Here is a 19,011-nt window from a genome sequence, read left to right on the forward strand (position 1 = left end):
TGAGTCCTGACCCCTTGGGTGCCTTTGCCTGGCAGCTGCTCTGCTCTGCTGCATTTGGGGAAGGGTGAGGGGGTATTGCTGCCTTAGGACACTGTTTCCCTGATGTTGCCTGTCTTCAGCCAGGCCCTTGCATTGTTTTCCTCAGGTCCACATTGGCGTGAAGGGCTTTGTGAGGGATGCAGTCACAGGAGCTGGCCTAGACAATGCGACCATTGCTGTTGCTGGTATTGCTCATAACATCACAGCAGGGAAATTTGGTGATTACCACCGGCTGCTGGTGCCTGGGACCTACAACCTGACTGCATTTGTGATGGGGTAATGTTTCTGTGGCAGCCTGTGCCCACACTACCAACTGCTCCTGTTCCTTCTCCTGATTCTCTCCCCTCTGCCCCAAAACACCTCATGTATTTAAGAAGCCTGGCTGGAAGCTGCAGCAGTAAATGGTTCCAACTCAGAGCTGCAGCTGTGTTTGCTCCTGCAGCAGGATGCTGCTGAGTGCACAGAATTTCTGTCAACTTCTGTTTGACTGCTTGTATCAAATTGCATCTTCCTTTTATGCAAAGGGAGGAAGTGGAGTAGGGTCACCCCCTACTCCAGTTTGTGTTGTCCCAAGCCTGGGCATCAATGTGTAACTTGCCTCTTGGCTAGTCCTGTGATAAATCTTGGGCTTCTTCCCTGTGAATCTGTCAGTCATTAACATCCCAGTGCATTTGGGCTGGAGGGAGTAGGCTGGAGTGATGGAAGGACTGCAGGGAGCTTTGGCCTCTGCTCTGTAGAGCCTCCTTGCACCTCCTTGCTGAAGCCAGTTGTTTTTTCCACAGTTACACACCAGTGACCAAAGAGAACATTGAGGTGAAGGAGGGAGATGCAACAGAAGTGAACTTCTCCTTGCAACCGACTGTGATGCCACCAGCTCCTAATGTCACACAGCTCACGGCAGCGCCTGCCCCCGTCACTGCCATCACCCCCACCCCTGTGCAGGCTGAGCCCCCAAACCCAACCTCTGTCCATCAACCCATCCAACCCGTGGACTTCCGCCACCACCACTTCTCAGACATGGAGATCTTCCTGCGGCGCTACGCCAACGAGTACCCCAACATCACCCGCCTCTACTCCGTGGGCAAGTCCGTGGAGCTGCGGGAGCTCTATGTCATGGAGATCTCTGACAACCCTGGTGTCCATGAAGCAGGTGATGTGGAAAATCCTTCCTAGTAAGGCACAAATGCAAGAGACAGACCCTTTACACTGGGAGAGGCAGAGCACAAAGGAGTGTAGAGCTGGCACCTCTCCTGAGAGACTGAGCTACTCCTTGTAGTATCCTTTATAGAAAATGCAAGTGCAGTGGGTGGCACTGTGTTAGGGCATTTCTGGGGACATCTGTGCTGGTTATGGAGCTCTAGGGAAGAAGAGACTTCCAAGAGATGTTGTTCTTAGGGTTGTGGGAGCAGAAATGTGAGTTTAAGGTAAATGCCCTCCAGCAAAGCCTACAAGAGCAATGCTCAGGGTGGTGAGGTGTCTCCAAGGTGTAACAGAGCGGTTATAATTGTCTCTGTGGTGTAACCATGTGTCTGCAGGTGAGCCAGAGTTCAAGTACATCGGTAACATGCATGGGAATGAAGTTGTGGGGCGAGAGCTTCTCCTGAACCTCATCGAGTACCTCTGCAAGAACTTTGGCACAGATCCTGAAGTGACTGACTTGGTCCAGAGCACACGGATCCACATCATGCCATCTATGAACCCTGATGGCTATGAGAAGTCCCAGGAAGGTATTGCTGTCTGTGCCAAAATCTGTGGGGTTCCTAGCTCCCAGAACAAGCCTTTGGGTTCATGGAATCCCTGAGAAATCTGGAAGCCTTGCTGGAGCAGGAGTGCTCTCCACGCAGGGAGACTGGGAAGGGACTTGGTGTGTGCTGTGGGATGAGTGGGTGGACCCTGATTGATTGAGTCTGGAAGCTGTTGGGGAGAGCTCTTATACTTCAGCAGTGCTGTGAGCTGCCCCTGTTTTGGGTCCCCTGATGGTTTGTGGCTAATCCAGGGCTTTTTTTAAAAAAAAGACATTTCTTTGACACAGCTCTTGCTTGCTGTGCTTTGGTCCATTCTCCTAGTAAATGCAGTGTGGGAGCCAGGCTGTCTGCAGAGCACTTGTCCAAGGATAACACAGATTTTTATAATGAGGTTAAAACTGGCAAAAACATCCTTCAGGGAAGTCTTAGAACTACGTGGCTCTTGCAGGTTGGCAGAACAGAGACTGTCCAGAATCACTTTCTGGAAGCAGAGCTCTGCTTGGGTTTAAGAACTTGTCTGGCTGGTTTGAGAAGGTGAGCTCTGAGGTTTCTGTGGTCATGGCATCTGGCTGCAGAGATTGTTCATGGTTCAGTGCCTTTCTGCTGGTCTGACTGCCCTGAGAGCCTGAGCAAACACCCACTGAAAGGGCCCTCAGGCTCTGCTGCACAGAGCAGGCCACTTGCTGGGAAGGGCCTTGGTGCCCCTTTCTGGGTGTAGGGGAATCAGCACTGCTGTGCTCTCTGCTCTCTTCACTAATTACTTGTAAAATCTATAATAAGAGGTTACCTCTCTTCACAGGGCATGAGCTTGAACTTGTATTTCATTTTCAGGAGACAAAGGAGGTACTGTTGGAAGGAACAACAGCAACAACTACGACCTGAACAGGAACTTTCCAGATCAGTTTGTCCATGTGACAGACCCTCCACAGCCAGAAACTCGTGCTGTCATGGCCTGGCTAAAGTCTTACCCATTTGTACTCTCAGCAAACCTGCATGGAGGTACCATATCCAAACCAAGCTCCTTCCTGTGTGCTGGGCTTTGTGGGGTGGGAGTTTGCAGGGATGTGTCCACAGAGTTCTAGGTGTGCACTGGGGAGCTCTTGTGCTGCAAGATGGAGCAGAAAGTGGAAACAGAGGGTGAAAACCATGGCCCCAAATGTGTTTGTAGGGAGTTGAGGTGGCTGCTGGGAAAATCCCAACCACTTCTCTGAAGGGAGCATCTGGGAGATGGGGATGGACTCTCCTGTGAGCAGTTGCTCAGCAGATGGTCTGGGAATGGGATAAAGAGCTGTGGCTGTTAAAGGCCTCAGAGCATTTATAGAGTGAATGCAGTCCTGAGGATTCCCTGCCTTGAATCGCATGGCAGAACTATGAAATTTGCAGTAATTTAATTATCCTTTTGGAAATTAAGTCTCTGTGTATTATAGCTTACTCCCTAGACAGTTTGCTGGCTTGTAGCTGTGGTAACTTGCAGGTGGATGCTTTGTTGCCAGCATGTTTGATTTGTAGTGCAGAAGTGTCATGTGTGGGTGTGAGGGGACTGGCAGGTCTCCAGCTGCAGTGGTGTCTAGGGTTTCATGGTGCTATTACTACAGCTCCCTTGGGGAAACCTTCAGCAATAAATTCCAGAAAGCTGAAAAACGGCATCACATGGGCGAAAAGCACCATGCATTTACTAGGAAATTCCTCCCCTTGCTTCCACTTCTTTGTGAAAGCAGTTATTATGTGGTTGTGTTCAGCCATCCTTCGTGTAAGAGCCAAAGCTTTGATGTTGTTGCGGCTTTGGTTCTCCTTCCCAACTAGGTGTGGTGTTATCTCTTCCTGTGCTTCCGTCTCTTCTATCCACTGGGTTTAATGCTTTGTTTAATGCCAAGTCTTGAGAAACAGAAGGCTTGGCACTTGCTGGAGAAAAATTTCCACTGTTATGCTGAGGAATCACTGGGAAAGCACATGAGTATGAGCCAAAGCTTGTTTTGCCTGCAGGTTCCCTGGTGGTTAATTACCCCTTCGATGACGATGAACAAGGAGTAGCCATATACAGTAAATCCCCAGATGATGCTGTGTTCCAGAAGCTGGCACTTGCCTACTCCAAGGTAAAGCTCTAACAGGAAAATGGGCACATCCTGCTAGGTTGACTCCTGGGAAACTCCTCTTCAGCCCCAGGGAACCTCCTGAGCAGCTGGTAGAGGTGGGTGCAGGCACTGTGGGTGAGCCCCCGGTGTTGCAGGCACAGCAGGAGGGTCCCACAGGAGGCTCCCGTCCCATGAGTGATGCCTGCAGCGTGCAGGCAGAGGGAGGAGAGCTCTGTGCAGGCACTTTTAAGGGTGGTGGAAAATGCTGCTCATGGGCTGGGAGGAGAGCAAGGATATCTGGGCTGGAATTGGGTGTGGGTACAGTCAGTGCTGCAGTGATAGACCCACATCTGTGTTTGGTAACCCTGAATGTTCTTGTTCTAGAGAGGGTAGAACAAGAGTGCCTGTGCCTGTGGAGTGCAGGCTCACCTTCACACATTGCATCTTGTTTTATAGGAAAATGCAAAGATGTACCAGGGAAGCCCTTGTAAGGATATGTACCCCTCTGAGTACTTCCCACATGGCATCACTAATGGGGCTCAGTGGTACAATGTTCCAGGTAAAGTACACCTAAAATCTCCTGCACTGTTTGTCTTCAAGTTAATGCATATGCTTAAGCTTAAATAATTTAGGCTGATCAGTCAGGAACTCTGCACTGGTCAGCTCTGATTAATGGGACTCAGGTTTCTTTTGTAACCTCTTAAATAATGTGCCCTAATATAGTTATTCCTGGGGGAAGGAATTTATAGTGTAGTTTCTCTGGCTATTAGCAAAACAGTTTAATAAAATTTTACAGCACTTTATTAGCATGAAAGGTATTTACAAGACAAGGTTTTGTCTGCTCTTTTGGCATCCCTTTGAAGCTTGAATCCTGCCCTGTGTAAAAGCCTTTTCCCTTCAAGTTTGTACTTCGTCTTTTTCTACTATCTGATTTATTTTTTTTTCAGCTGTGACTTCAGAAGTCAAAACTTCTTTTACATTCTTGTTGTAGGTGGGATGCAAGACTGGAATTACTTGCATACAAACTGCTTTGAGGTGACCATTGAGTTGGGCTGTGTGAAATACCCAAAAGCTGAGGAGCTGCCAAAGTACTGGGCACAGAACCGGCGCTCACTGCTGCAGTTCATGAAACAGGTGAGGTGCTTTGACCTCAGGCAAGGTCAGCTCCCTCTGGGGTTTGCTTTACACAAGCCAGAATGAACATGGTGATCTGATCTGCAAATGCTGCTTCCTGGCCAGACTAGGTACCTTCTCTACAGAAAGCATGCCCATCAGAGCCTGTCTAACTCTCCCTTCCTTCTCAAAACACCCAAAGTTATGAAGGAATTAGCATCCAGAGGATACAGATGGGGGCTTTTTATGTACCACTACCTCGAGTTTCTTGAGACTGGAATGTCCCTTATATTCTCTTCCTATCTGAGTGGGGCTGGTGCTGCACACCTGGAGTGTGCAAACAAAGGTGTGGAGCAGAGAGCGCCATGCTGACATCCCGAGCCAAACAATTGCTCACTGTACTGATCAGGTGATCTTTGTCCATTCCAGCCCAACCTGAACACCTTGCCCCTCTGGGAATGCTGAAAATGTGAGGGGTGGGAGGCAAAGCGAGGGCTGGCACTCAGCAGAGCTCCTTTGTGCAGGTTCACCAGGGTGTCTGGGGCTTCGTGCTGGATGCTGTGGACAAGAGGGGCATCCTCAACGCCACCATCAGCGTGGCCAATATCGACCACCCGGTGACCACCTACAAGGATGGAGACTTCTGGCGCCTCCTGGTCCCAGGGATGTACAGAATCACAGCATCTGCCCGAGGGTGAGCAAGCCCCAGCATGAGTAAACATGAGTGACTTCCCACTCAGGAATATTCCATCACCTCTGCCTGCCTACAGCATGTGGAGGCATGGGTGTTTCTCCTGCCCTCTGGACTGTGCAGATAGCAGTGTGAGATGACTGAGGTGTCAGACTGCTCACCTGGCACTGCTGTACAATCCCAATCTTCCCTTGTTAGGAGTGGATAACTTGGTGTCTTTAGGGGAAATTCTTTTGCAGGCAGCTGCCCACAGACTTGATAACTTCAATGCTGTCAAAATTCTGTATTAGAGCAGCCTGATTTGTTGACTTGCCACTCTGCCATGTAACCTTGCAACACCTGAGCCAAAAGCAGTTCAATGCCATGTTGGGCCCTGAGTTGTTCCCTGTCTTCCTGCCATTCCCAGTCCCTTTGAGCTGTTCTTGTTCCTTATTTCTGTGCTTCTCCCTGTGGGCAGAGGAGCAGTGGCAGTCCCATGTGGATGTGTAGTCAGGAACAGGGCTGGCTTGTTGTCCAAGGTTTTGAATGCCTGATGTTTTCTTGTACCTTCTTTTCCCTGGGCAGGTATGATCCACTCACTAAGCTGGTGGAAGTTGATAGCAAAGGTGGGGTGCAGGTCAACTTCACTCTTTCACGGACAGACAGCAAAGTGGAAGAGGGAAAGGTGCTGGTCTTGAACACTCCAGACACCAGCAACCCCAACGAGAAGGAGTTTGAGACCCTGATCAAAGATCTCTCTGCTGAGAATGGTCTGGAGCGGCTCCTGCTCACCTCCTCCAGGGATGTGGCTCCCTACAGATACCGGCCCTACAAGGACCTCTCCGAGTTCCTCCGAGGCCTCAACCTCAACTACCCACACATCACAAATCTCACCAGGTGAAAACAAAGCAGCAGACTGGGCTAGGAATGGGTGTGAAGTTGTTAGTCGTGAACACAGTGCAGAGATGGGGAGCTCATCCCTCCCTTCCCTGTGCTCTCTTGAGATGGAAGGAGCCCCATGTGTAAGGACATGGTAGCAGAACAATGGCTGCAGGGCCTCATAGGTGCATCCATGTGCTTTTCCCTGACTTAGTTCCCATGGGATGCTTGGGACTGGTGATATTCCCACCACTGATATCCCAGACTTCTGCAAATATCTCTGCTCCTTACTATTTTGTCTGTTCTTTAAATCCTTTCTGACATCTACCCTGCTGAAGAGTCCCCAACAAAAATGACCAGATTTCACTTAGAAATCTCAGATGGCCTTTTTTTCATTGTCTGCCTCCAGATTTTTTCAGTAGTTCGAGACACTTTTGTGTGAGCTTGCCCTGGGCCGAGATCTTTGCCCTCCTGCAGCAGACCAGCTGCTGCCATCCTCTGCTGTTCTTTGTGACCTGTGGCACCTCTGTCAGCTTTAGAAAGCACAACTCCCTCTGTCCCAGGGCCTCATTTGCTTGTTGTAACTAGGCACAATGTGCTCATGTGCTGTCCCTGCTGGTGCCAAGGCTGCTTTACTGATCTGGAGCCTCTATTGTCCCTGCAGTTGCATCAGCCCTGAGCTGTTCCCTGCTTTCCCTGCACTCAGTTTGCCAACTTAATAGCATGGCTGCAGCAACAGCTCCTCCATTACTGGGAACAGGCCTCTTTTTCCCTGCTTTATCAATTGGTTTGATGTCCAGACATATCCTGCTCTGAAGGGAAAAAAGAAACAAAGCAAAAGCCACCATTGGCAGCACAGAGGATCCAGCAGTTCCACATTTCTCATGATCTCATAGGCTGTAGGGACATGTATGGAACATTGGATATTCTTTGCATCTGGACTTGGATACACCAGGATAACCTAGATGCTGGTGTTCAAACTGATGTTCACAGTGAATTCTGTTAAGTGCTGCTTCAAACCTGCCCCCTGATCTGGTTGTGTTTCTCTTGCCTTTGCAGCGTCCCACTGGAGGCTGGCGGCAGTTCCTTTCCACGCCAGGATTTCTCCATGAGGTCAGGTTGGAGTTGCAGCTCTCTTGCTGAGCTGACACTCCCATTTCCCATCTCTTGGCAGTTTGGGTCAGAGTGTGGAGTTCCGCCAGATCTGGTCTCTTGAAATCTCCAACAAGCCCAACGAGTCTGAGCCTGAGGAGCCCAAGATCCGCTTTGTTGCTGGGATTCATGGAAACGCTCCCGTTGGGACAGAGCTGCTCCTGACACTGGCAGAATTTCTTTGCATGAACTATAAGAAGAATGCTGCTGTTACAAAGGTGAGAGGCCAATACAAAGACCTCCTTGGAGCCTCCCAGTTGTAGCCTGAGATGTCAGTGCTCACTGGGGGAGACTCCTTTTGCCAAAACTGGATTGGGGCTTGCAGCGATTCCATGTGTGTGATCCACAAGACAAGAACCTCAAACTGCAGCTCCTAGCTTAAGATCCAGGGAAATGAACCCTACTAATTGCACTTTGTGCTGTTTCTCCTTTTGCTCAGCTGATTGACCGGACACGGATCACGATTGTGCCTTCCCTGAACCCAGATGGACGCGAGATCGCCCAGGAGAGAGGCTGCACCTCGAAGATAGGCCAGACCAACGCTCATGGCAGAGATCTGGACACGGATTTCACAAGTAAAGCAACTGCCCCAGGGTTGGGTGGAGTTGCTGGGTTACAGTGTCTGCCTGTAAAGAAGGCAGTGCTCCAGGAAGCACAGCTGCTGGGAAGCTTCGAGAACTCAGATCCTCTTTACAGACAGTAATTTGGAGTCTCTTATGTGCAGGAGACAAAGCAGAGTTATTTAGGAATAGGAGAGGTCAGATAATACCTGATGTATTTTTACTCTTTATGGATTTCTTTCATCTCTAAAAAAATGCCCTCTGTCATGCTCCCCAGAAAGTCTCCTTTTTTTGTGCTTTTCTGGTTTCCATGTAACTGTATCCATAGCACTATATCAGCCCACCCTTCCTGAGGAGGAAATGCTCCCTGCCCAAGTTTGGTGGGGATCATCCTAACTCCTTCCTTAAGAAAATGTCAATTCCGCAACATTGTTGTGAGCAAACACACATGAAATACCTTCTGCACAAAAGGAAATAGCTTGGGGAAATTGTGATGTTGCACATTTGTTTAGCTTTGCAGACGAATCCCCCCACCAATGGATAGTTTGGGCTGGGTGCTTTACTTGATCAGTCAGGTGCATCTGCTGACATCTAACAGAGGCCTTTTCATACCTGCAGCAGACCTAATTTCAGACATAGAGGATGTATTTCTGGCCTCTCAAACAGCAGAGGAAACTGTTCTTAATTCCCTTTTCTATTTGTTGTTCTGATTTATAGGCAATTACACCCAGTACTCAGTGGCACGAGAGCCTGAGACCAAAGCCATCATGGAGAATTTGATACTGAAGCAGGATTTCAGCCTCTCTGTTGCTCTGGATGGAGGATCTCTGCTTGTCACTTACCCCTATGACAAGCCAACACAGTCAGGTGTGACCAGGTGCCTGGTTCCCCTCAGGCTGTCTCTGCAGAGATTCATGTGACCACATGCTGTAAGGGCTTTTTGTGCTCGTGGTATTCTGTAGCCTCCTTTGTGTTCAGCCCTTTGTCTGTGCAGTTGACAGTCTATAATTCAATCTATAAAACCTCAAAGGGTTCAGCTAGGGATCAGAACATTTGCAATTTTTATGCTTACAGCAGTATTTCAACCTTTCCTCTGCCAGAACCAGTATAAAGTCTGCTTTTGATACTGCCCCTTATCGTTAGAGGAAATAGGAATGCTCCTGAAACAATATGTGTCTCTGTTTAGTACAGGATCATGGGGTTAAAATGGGAATCTGCCCCTGCAGGGAATGAGAGTTGCATGCTCAAAGTCTCACTTCTGCTGTTGCAGTGGGGAACAAAGAAACACTAAAGCATTTGGCGTCTCTGTATGCAAACAACCACCCAGTGATGCATTTGGGCCAGCCAGGCTGTCCAAATAAGTCAGGTATGTTTGGCTGAATCCTTTAACTCCCTGTCAGCCTGTGGCAGCCTCTGCTGGGCCAGCTCTGGCTGACAGCTGTGTTTTTGCTCTCACAGATGAGAATATTCCTGGTGGAGTGATCCGTGGCTCGGAATGGCACAGTCACCTGGGAAGTATGAAGGTACTGCTGTGGCACAGGGCTTTTCACCTCTGCTAAACAACCAATAAAAATCATATTTGTCCTGATGTCTGGGGAAAGCTTCTCCCCCTTCAGCTGCACTTTGCAAAGCTTTTTTTAATACCTCTTTCCTTGTAACTGTGGTTTTGTTTTTTGCAGGATTTCAGTGTGACATTTGGTCATTGTCCTGAGATCACTGTTTATACTGGCTGCTGCTTCTTCCCCAGTGCTGGACAACTTCCTGGCCTGTGGGCAGACCACAGGAAATCTCTCCTTAGCATGCTTGTGGAGGTGAGCTGCAGTTTGTGGGAGGAAATTGTGGAGTGAAGTGTTGGGGAGGGGGAGAGGAGGAGGACAACATGGAGAGTCCTTGTGGTTTTGTTGGTGCTGTGTAATTAGAGATGTTCATGATTTAGGCTGTATGAGGAATGGATTGAGCAGAGGATGCAAGTGACCAGGGCATTTGTTGACACAAGAGTTGAACATTTTTGCTGTGTTGCCTTGCACTGTTATTTATTGTGAGGGTCCAGAATGGAGAGTGGGCTGCATTTTAGAGGGAAAATAGATGGCATTTTAGTTATAAATGCACTGTAAGCTTGGATCTGAACCTTAAGTGTTTGAAATGCTTTGTTTCAGGTCCATAAGGGAGTGCATGGCATTGTCCAAGACAAGAGTGGCAGGGCAATTTCTAAAGCTGCCATTGTTCTGAATGAAGGCTTGAGGGTCTACACTAAAGAAGGTGGCTATTTCCACGTGCTCCTGGCGCCAGGTTTTCACAGCATTGATGCAATAGCCAGTGGGTACCAGCAGAAACACGTCAAGGTGTGTGAATGTCCGTGTTGGAGATGTTTCCCTGTTCCCTGTGTTCCCTGTCACATAAAATCTTCCCTGTTTGGGTGCTGCCTGGTTGTGCCTGTGTTTAACTTCTGATTAGGTGCCATCAGGAGCTGTTTTCTGCCTTAACAGAATGGATGGAAAACATCCATTTCCAGCACAGCAGGGTGGTTTTGGGAGTACCTTTTCTTTCCATGGCACTTTTCTTTGACCAGGGCAGGACCAGGCAGATGACAAGGGTCTCTCTTGTCTGGATCCTCAAGCTCTGAGGTGATTTAAACTCTCATGTCTTTTTGCAGGTCTTTGTACGTGATGATGCACCCAGCTCTGTGTTCATAGTGTTTGACACAGAAAACAGGATTTTTGGACTGCCAAGAGAGCTGGTTGTGACTGTGGCAGGTACAGTGATACTTTTTATCAAAGCTTTGAGTTTTGCATTCTGTATCAGTTCATGAGAACTTCAGCTGACAGAGATCTTCCGCTGAACTAGGAAAGCAGCCTGCAGGCTTAAGCCATCTCCTGCTTTCCCTTCTGAAAACACTCTTATCCTTGCAAACTCATCCAACAGCTCTTGGTAGGAGGGAAGGAGGAAGTAGAGTGTTTTGCAGGGATTTGGAGGGTCCAAAATGTACTTTGACATGTCTAGAATGGGGAGAGCTTGTGTGCATAGGAGATCTTGCTTCTTCAAGGCTTTTTTTTAGGTGTTGTGACATCAGGTAAATATGAAGAGATTTTATTTTCTCAAGGTGTCAGCTGCTGAGGAGGAGTGTGTGGGAGTTTAGACACAGTGGGCTGTAGTGGAGCTTAGTGATAATCTCCTAGATTTCAAACACTGAAAATGGAGTCTGTCCTGTTCTGGGAGCAGCTCTCCTGTCCTCCATGGCCTAGGAGGAAGGAGCAGGGTAACAACGAAGTGAAAGAAAGTGGTTGGGATGGCAGGAGGGAGGAGAGATGCTGGCAAGCCTGGGAGCCTCTGGCATGGGGGAACATGGCATTAACTTTGGTGTTCTTTCTCTGGCAGGTGCCAGCATGTCTGCCCTGGTGCTCACTGCCTGTATCATCTGGTGTGTGTGCTCCATCAAGTCCAACAGACACAAGGATGGCTTCCACCGCCTCCGGCAGCACCACGACGACTACGAGGACGAAATCCGCATGATGTCCACTGGCTCCAAGAAATCCCTCCTGAGCCACGAATTCCAGGATGAAACAGACACTGAAGAAGAAACACTGTACTCCAGCAAACACTGACACCTCCAGGGCAGGAAAGGAGGTTTCCATGGACCAGACCCAGTGGTGGAGGGCGATCCCTGTGGTTCAGTTTTGAAATGTTAGCTTCAGGATGTGTCTTCCAGAGGGGTGGGTGGCAGCTCCCAGCTTTCCTCTGTTTGCTCTGTTCCTGTGTACAGGCACTCAGTGGGTGTTGGAGGCTGTTCCTGAGATGGGGAAATGGTTTGTTACATTTTTGGGTCAAGATCTGGAGGTTTGTATGATGGGGTTTGAAAGGCAGCTTTAATAGGGTGGCCAGCAGAGCTCTTAGCATTTCCCCAGCATCTCAGCACAGGGACCAGATGTTGGGGAAGTGCCCCAAGACCTGCCTGGGGTTGTGGTCACAACACTCCAAAAAAGGTTTCTCTACCTGTTTTGATTTCATATTTTCCACTACATGCTTGAGGGAAGCCAGATCCTTCAAAGTGACTCCACATTCTGGAGAGCAGATCTCAGAAAAAGGACCCCCCCCCCCCCAAAAAAAAAAAAAAAAGCCTTTGGTTCTCAGCTGTCCCCTTGGAGCTTTTCCTGCTGTGACCTGCAGTGGTTGTGGGGTACCTCTAATGCATCACTACTTTCAGGGAGTGACTTGGCCTCCTGAAGGCTGGGGGAGATGACATTGCTCCTCATGTGAGCTGGAGAAAGTCAGAGCTTCAGTGAACTCTGACAGAGCTCCACTGCCTGCCAGCTCTGCCATGCTGCTGTTCCTGACTTCTGGGGAGCAAAGAAACTTTATCCCTACCACCCTGGCTGTGTTTTGTTTGTGTCATAGGCTTGGCTTTGGGGTCTCATGTTCGTGTTCCAATAGCTCTGTACCTGAAAGAGCAGCTGGAGGGTTGTTCTGAGCAAATTGGTTCACTGATCTGTAGAAAACCTGATCAATTTTGCTCAAATCCACCACTATTCAGTAGGAAACAGTAAACTCTGACCACTGCTTTATATCTGAGCATTACTGGAGCAGCAGGGAGAGGTCATGGGAGTAACCATGGCCCAACTTTGGTGCTAAATTCTGAAGAAAACCTGCACCATTTGCCACTGTCCACCTAGTACTATTTAATCACTGAGCTCTGGTGATGGCAGGCAGCAAATTTCCTGCTGGCTTGGCTCTGTTCTGTTCCTGCAGCATCCCTGGAGTGTGGAGCAGGAGCTCCACCTGTGTGTGTGGCTGCAGCTGTGGTGCAGGGGGTGAGGAAGGGCTGAACTGCTGAGGGAGAAAGGAAAAGCAGCCAAATTCTGTTGTGTAGCACTTGGCAGAAGGCAGGAAAGAGGAGCTGCAGCACATATCCCTAAGACATATGGGATTTGTGGGGAATAGAAGGGATGTCCAGAAGGAAAGAATGGTTGAAATGTTTGATTTTCAAAGCCTTTATGTATCTCTGATGTTCCTGTGCTTTCTGCAGAAGCAGAAGACCAGGGTTGGAATAGGCACTAATTTTCTTGCTGCTCATTTTCTTTTTTAATTCTTGCCCCACTGACCTGATTCCTGGGGTGCAGGAGCCTTAGGCCTCGAGTTTGCCCTGAGCTGCTCTGTCCTCCAGAGGCTTGGGGATGTCCACTGGTGAAACCTGCACGTGGTGTCTGTGGGTGGAGGGGTTGCACCCAAAAATCTAAGGGGGTCTGCTCTGCAGGGCTCTGACCTGCTCTCCTCTGGGGGAACAGCCCCACTGAGGTCTCATGGGCAATGTCAGCTGAGGAAGAAGCTGTTCCTCACCCCTACCTGTGGAAATGCCCTTCCAGAATCACTGTGCTGCCATGGTCATCATCTCATCTGGTTCTATGCAGGGACAGAGAACCCTCAGACACCAGTGCCCCTCCTTCCCTGTTCCGCAGGGAATTGTTGCAGGAAACACGGGGTGTGGGCATCGGGAGATGGGGCTGAGCATTCCCCGTGCTCCTGTCCCACATCTGCTGTGACAGAACTGCTCTGTTTGCCTTGTGCAGGAGCCACGAACATCTCTGTGCCCAGTCCCAGCTCGCTGTGCTGAGCAAGGAACGGGGTTTGGTCCCTTCTTGTCCCTTTTCCACGTGTAATGGGCTCCAGGACACCAGCACACAGTAGCATTAAGCCTGCCTCACCTCTGATCTGTTCCTCCTTTAACAGGAGACACAGTAGGTTTTATTTGAAGTGGAGTTTGCAAATGGCTCTTAGGGCTGTATTTGGGCTTTGCTTGCTCTGGCAGCAGATAATGGACAGAGCTGGCCCTGCTTTGTCCCTGTAGCAATAAGTCCTGTTAGGAGCTGGCCCTTTCCCTCAGCCTGCATTCGGAATTAGCCGTGGGAGTAGGTGTGTATATTTAAGGTGAGTGGATTTGAGATGTTTTGCAAACGTGTGAGACTTTCCTACGCAGCAGGACCAAGGGACGTGCGTGGCTCTGGCTCCGGAGCTTCGCCAGCACCGGGCTGGGCTTGTTCCTGGGCACTTTGGGAAGGCAGGAGCGGCTCCCCGTGCCCTCGGCCCGTCCGTCTGTCCGTCCATCCGTGCCCCGGGCCGAGAGGAGCCCGTCGCTGTCGCTCTGTGCACTTGTGCCTTCAAATAAATGTACATTTTCAAAGGGACTTGAATCGCCGTTTCCTGGCAGCGGGAGGGGAGGGGGCGGCGCGGGGCTGGGCCTGGGGCTGCCTCGGCCGCCGCTGCCGCCTGTTTTTTACCTGTATACCGAGATCAATAATCTGTATAAAACTATTTTGATGTCCACGTGCGTTCTCTCGTTCTTCCTTACAACGGGGCGGGGGGGTGGGAGCGCGATTAGGATGGGGCTGGGGCAGCAGGATGGGGATCGGGGTCGGGGCTGGAGGAGCGGGGTCGGGACGGGGCGGGGGTCGGGACCGGCCGCGGTGCTGTTTCCCCCCTGCCCGCGGTTCTGTCCCCTCTGCCCGCGGTTCTGTCCCCCCTGCCCGCGGTGCTGTTCCCGCCTTGGCCGCGGTGCGGCGCTGCCGCGGGAGGCCCGCCCGTCCCGCCCTGCCCCGCTCACCGCGGCCGCTCCGCCCCGCCCGCTCCGCGCTGACGTTGGACAACAAAGATGGCGGCGGGGAGCAGCAACTACTGGGAAGGCGAGTGGGGCAGGGGGCGGCTGCGGGGCCCCCCCGGGCCACGGGCCGGGCACGGCAGGGTGGGACCGCCGGCAGGGCCCCTCTGCTCTCTCCCGGGGGCCGGCGGGCGCGGGCGGTGCCGGGCAGTCAGCCATGAGGAGCCGGTGCTTGCTGAATGAAGCCCGCGGCGGGGCGGCCCCCCGGACCCTCCTGGGACTGCGGGTGAGGGGCTGAGGGTGTCCAGCCGCACCCTCCTATCGGCCTGGGGCGCTTCCCCAGCCATGAGGGCCCCCTCTCCCTTGTGGGTTTCTCTCCTTTGAGAACGGGACCCCCGGAGGTGAGGAGTCCCCGTGCGGGTCCGTGACTGTCCCCCGCCCCGTGCAGATCTCAGGAAGCAGGCGAGGCAGCTGGAGAACGAGCTGGACCTGAAGCTGGTCTCCTTCAGCAAGCTCTGCACCAGCTACAGCAGCACCCGAGACGGAAGACGCGACAGGTATAGGTACTAGCCCATTTCTTTATGTTTTAAATGCTGTCTGTGGTGCTTGGTGCGGTTTTATCGTTTGCTGAGTGCTGATCCCACCTGTGGCTCTTAACGCTTGGCTTCTTAGGGAGCTTTCAGCACTTCTTGCTGCTGGTGGTGCTGTTGATGTGATGTTGGAGTGTGAGTCAGGCTGTGGGTGACAGGTCACTGCCGAAAGATGGATTTAAACTTCATTCTGTGTGGGAACATTGAATTTTTAAATGCTTGTTACACTGGCTTAATTCTGAATTTTTCTTGTATTAAACTAACAGGAGGTTTTCAGGGATTTCGATATTAGGGGAATTTAGCTTTACGCCTCCCAGGTGGGCTGGTGTGCTATTTGTAATCCCTGTTTTAAGGGAACTGGAGCACTGAGCAGCTGTGCAAGGAGCAAGCCCTCTCTTCAAAACGAGTGGCTGTTTCTTCCTGTCTTAGTGCTGAGGTAATAATCACAGAATGGCTTGGGTTGAAAGGGACCTCAGAGATCATCTTGTTCCAACCCCTCTGCCATGGATAGGGATATTGGTAGTGAGAATAATGAGAGCTGCACATGTGTTTTTAGATGTGTGTGTATATATGTGGTCTGTGTGTATATACAGGAGTGGTTTCTGTTTGCTTTAATCACATTTTCGTTTGATTGAAGAACTAATGTGGTAAAACTCTTCAAGCAAAGTCTGTCTTGTGAGCCAGAGGTGAGCTCTTCTCTGCAGTTCCACAGCAGGAATTATCAACCTCTCTGTTTGCAGCCTTTTCTTTGCTTATTAACTGTATCATCTGTGAGTGTTGCTGCATTAGGTATGTGTGTTGATATTTTTCTATTTTATTTAATTTAATGTCTGAATCCATTCTGTATCTCTCCCTCAGTTTACAGCTCTGGAAGCCTGACAGCACCTCAGCAATGATCATTTTACTCTTCAACAGCTCTAGTTTCACTTTTGTTTCTGCCTCTGTGCTGTTACTTGCCATGCAATCTATTTGCTTTCACTAATTTTGATGTCCTGTGCCAAACTTACTTCTCTTACTCAAGTTAAGGCAGATTACCAGAGCCATGACTAGTCTCTGAGGGGTGTTAGTTGCCATAGTTCTGCAGGCTGGTCTGAGATGTGACTTTTTGTGGTCACAGTTTATAAGCAAATAGGGAAGATGTGTGAAACTAATTGTGGTAAATGGTGTGCTCTGTGTTGCTCTGTAGGACAGTGATTGCTTAATAGGTCAGAGGCTTGCCCTAACACTGTGTTATTAAGCTGTGATTATGTTGCTGGGGTAACATGCTAAGAGTGCAGTGCTCCCTCCTGCCAGTAAATAAATAAATCAAGCTTAAAAGCTGTGGGGAGGAGGACGCTGGTACCAGACAGGTGTGTGGTATCAGGCATTTCTTCCCAGGAGAGGTTGTATTTCCTGCAGGTGATACTGTGTCATCTGTTCAGATATGAGTTAAAGGCATACAAAATAAGAAAATGTAATTTTTTTAGAGTTTATTTAATCTCTAGCAAACTTGGGTATAGTGGAGCTTTCCAACTCTTGTCGCTGGTGTTTCCTTAGTCCTGGCATTCATGAAACAATGCAACTTTTCTGTGACTGCTCTTCTTCTTCTCTTTAGCTCTGACACAACTCCTCTATTAAATGGATCAAACCAGGACAGAATGTTTGAAACCATGGCTGTGGAGATTGAGCAACTTCTGGGAAAGGTAACTCAAGTTACTTTGGGTTTATTTCAACGTTTAGGCAATATCACAATCCGAATTTCTGTGATAGATATTAGGAAATCTGACTGTGAGTGTTAGACAAGGTGTGCATGTCTAGCTGTCTCCTTCAGCTTGTGCACTCTAGTTTTCTTGCAAGAATAAGCCATTTCACGTTTTCTGGGGTGTCTTTCCTTCCTGTAGCTGACTGGGATAAATGACAAGATGGCAGAGTACACCAACAGTGCAGGCGTGCCGTCACTGAATGCAGCGCTAATGCACACGCTGCAGCGCCACAGGGACATCCTGCAGGTAACAAACAGGCCTCCTCCTTGCTTTTATGTCCTCTCCTTGGCTAAAATTATTATTATCTGTGCTGGTATCACAGTATGCTGGAGTGTCTCATTAGGAGATGTGAATACTGCTGATTCCATCTCGATTTCCTTCTCTCCAGTACCTGCTGGATTCTGAGTTGAAAAAAAGTGTGCTTTTTATGTCATTTTGGTGACTAGAACTTAGCTGAGAAAGAACAATAAGATCCACCCCTTATGTGGGTGGCTTTTATATAGCAAAAGGGGAAATGTAAGGAATTACCTTGTCTGTCTAGTTTGTCACAACAATGTGCAAGGGAACACCATACTTCAAAAAACATGATTGTAAAACCTCCTAAGCTTCTCAAGGGATATGAAGGCAATGTGATGTTACCAGACAGTGCTATAAATTAACCATGTTTTCATGGTACAGTACTGTTAAAATGTATATTTCATTTGGCTGCTCATGTACAGTTTGATTTTTGTTTGGTATCTGTGCAATTCATACACAGTGTGAAAAGCAGTAGCATTTGTATGAATGGTTTTGGTGCACACTAGCTGCCAGTTAAATTGGGTTTTGAGAAGTGCCAGATGCTTGAAATAGTTTAAAATGGAAAATTGCAGCTTAAAAGTCATCTTTATTGTTCAGATAACACTTTTTTTTTTAATCTGGTAACAACCAAATAAACTCAGGAACATCTTTACCACACCAAAGAAGTAGGTTTTATTAGAGCTTCTGGTGGGAAATTTCAACATGAACCAATTCATCAGAAAGGTGAGGATAACTGAAACTAGGAGAAGGAATTACAGTGAATTTCCCTCCACAACTGTAGCTGCAGCTATCAAATTTAGCAACTAATTCTAATAGCAGTGAGTTTTAAGAATACTTTGGATTAACTTCCAGCATTTTCGCTGTTAAATTCCTAAGTTGGTCTTGCACTTTGTGTTAGAGAACAGTTGACAGTTTTAAAGGTGGCTGGATCTCCTGTGGGTGTATTGGGTTGCTCAGTTGACCTCAGGACCCTAATTTTGGGATGACTGTTTATTATTACAGGATTACACGCACGAATTCCACAAAACTAAAGCAAACTTCTTGGCAATACGAGAAAGGGAGAATCTGTTGGGATCAGTACGGAAAGATATTGAGTAAGTTGTGTGTGCTACAGCAAAGGTGGGGGACTGTTGTCAGAGGGAGAAGGTGGAGAGACTGCTTGGCATAGCTCACCTGTCTGTGCTCTGAATAAAGCTAAAGAAGTTCCTTGAATTCACAGCCCTCATTGAGGTTCTGTTCTGTTGGATTTTAGGTCGTATAAAAGTGGGTCTGGTGTGAACAACAGAAGAACAGAGCTGTTCCTGAAGGAGCACGAACACCTTCGGAAGTAGGTGTTGTTTCCTATTTACTTGTGTTGGAGGTGCCTGACTTTTCTGGGGGGTGAAACATTTGAATTTCTTGCAGCTGGTTAAACATTTATGGTTTGTGTGGAGTGTGAACTGTGTGGGGTAAATAATAGTCATGGTAGTGCCAGTGATTTGAGCTTTAGGATCCTGTCAGTGACAGTTTTCTGTTGTCTTCAGGGGTTTTTGCAAGTCTCTTGTGACTCAGACCTCCTCCCAAGGG

General features: G+C 49.0%; 2 protein-coding genes across 7 annotated transcripts in view; both read left to right on the plus strand.

The window, feature by feature from the left end:
* CPD (carboxypeptidase D) overlaps window positions 1-14,545 on the plus strand; it is a 36,866-nt gene extending 22,321 nt beyond the window's left edge. For all 4 annotated transcript variants that reach the window (XM_086859978.1, XM_086859976.1, XM_086859979.1 and 1 more), the window contains 18 exons: window positions 146-315; window positions 822-1,189; window positions 1,575-1,766; window positions 2,616-2,783; window positions 3,768-3,877; window positions 4,313-4,415; window positions 4,848-4,990; window positions 5,494-5,663; window positions 6,225-6,536; window positions 7,693-7,888; window positions 8,110-8,245; window positions 8,948-9,097; window positions 9,501-9,596; window positions 9,689-9,753; window positions 9,910-10,041; window positions 10,387-10,572; window positions 10,884-10,983; window positions 11,606-14,545. In XM_086859978.1, coding sequence (XP_086716104.1) covers window positions 146-315; window positions 822-1,189; window positions 1,575-1,766; window positions 2,616-2,783; window positions 3,768-3,877; window positions 4,313-4,415; window positions 4,848-4,990; window positions 5,494-5,663; window positions 6,225-6,536; window positions 7,693-7,888; window positions 8,110-8,245; window positions 8,948-9,097; window positions 9,501-9,596; window positions 9,689-9,753; window positions 9,910-10,041; window positions 10,387-10,572; window positions 10,884-10,983; window positions 11,606-11,832 — 3,024 coding nt within the window. In that variant the 3' untranslated portion in view covers window positions 11,833-14,545. The remainder of the gene's footprint in view (window positions 1-145; window positions 316-821; window positions 1,190-1,574; window positions 1,767-2,615; window positions 2,784-3,767; window positions 3,878-4,312; window positions 4,416-4,847; window positions 4,991-5,493; window positions 5,664-6,224; window positions 6,537-7,692; window positions 7,889-8,109; window positions 8,246-8,947; window positions 9,098-9,500; window positions 9,597-9,688; window positions 9,754-9,909; window positions 10,042-10,386; window positions 10,573-10,883; window positions 10,984-11,605) is intronic.
* Window positions 14,546-14,801: 256 nt separating this feature from the next.
* Window positions 14,802-19,011, plus strand: part of GOSR1 (golgi SNAP receptor complex member 1) — a 44,337-nt gene continuing 40,127 nt past the window's right edge. Inside the window, exons 1-6 of one of the 3 annotated variants that reach the window (XM_023939264.2) lie at window positions 14,802-14,901; window positions 15,265-15,379; window positions 17,001-17,088; window positions 17,287-17,394; window positions 18,448-18,539; window positions 18,698-18,772. In XM_023939264.2, the coding sequence (XP_023795032.1) occupies window positions 14,871-14,901; window positions 15,265-15,379; window positions 17,001-17,088; window positions 17,287-17,394; window positions 18,448-18,539; window positions 18,698-18,772 (509 nt within the window). In that variant the 5' untranslated portion in view covers window positions 14,802-14,870. The remainder of the gene's footprint in view (window positions 14,902-15,264; window positions 15,380-17,000; window positions 17,089-17,286; window positions 17,395-18,447; window positions 18,540-18,697; window positions 18,773-19,011) is intronic. The other 2 variants (XM_023939265.2, XM_086859244.1) reach the window with 2 other exon arrangements.

This window comes from Cyanistes caeruleus, chromosome 21, assembly GCF_971803275.1.
Source record: "Cyanistes caeruleus chromosome 21, bCyaCae1.hap1.1, whole genome shotgun sequence".
Taxonomy (NCBI): domain Eukaryota; kingdom Metazoa; phylum Chordata; class Aves; order Passeriformes; family Paridae; genus Cyanistes; species Cyanistes caeruleus.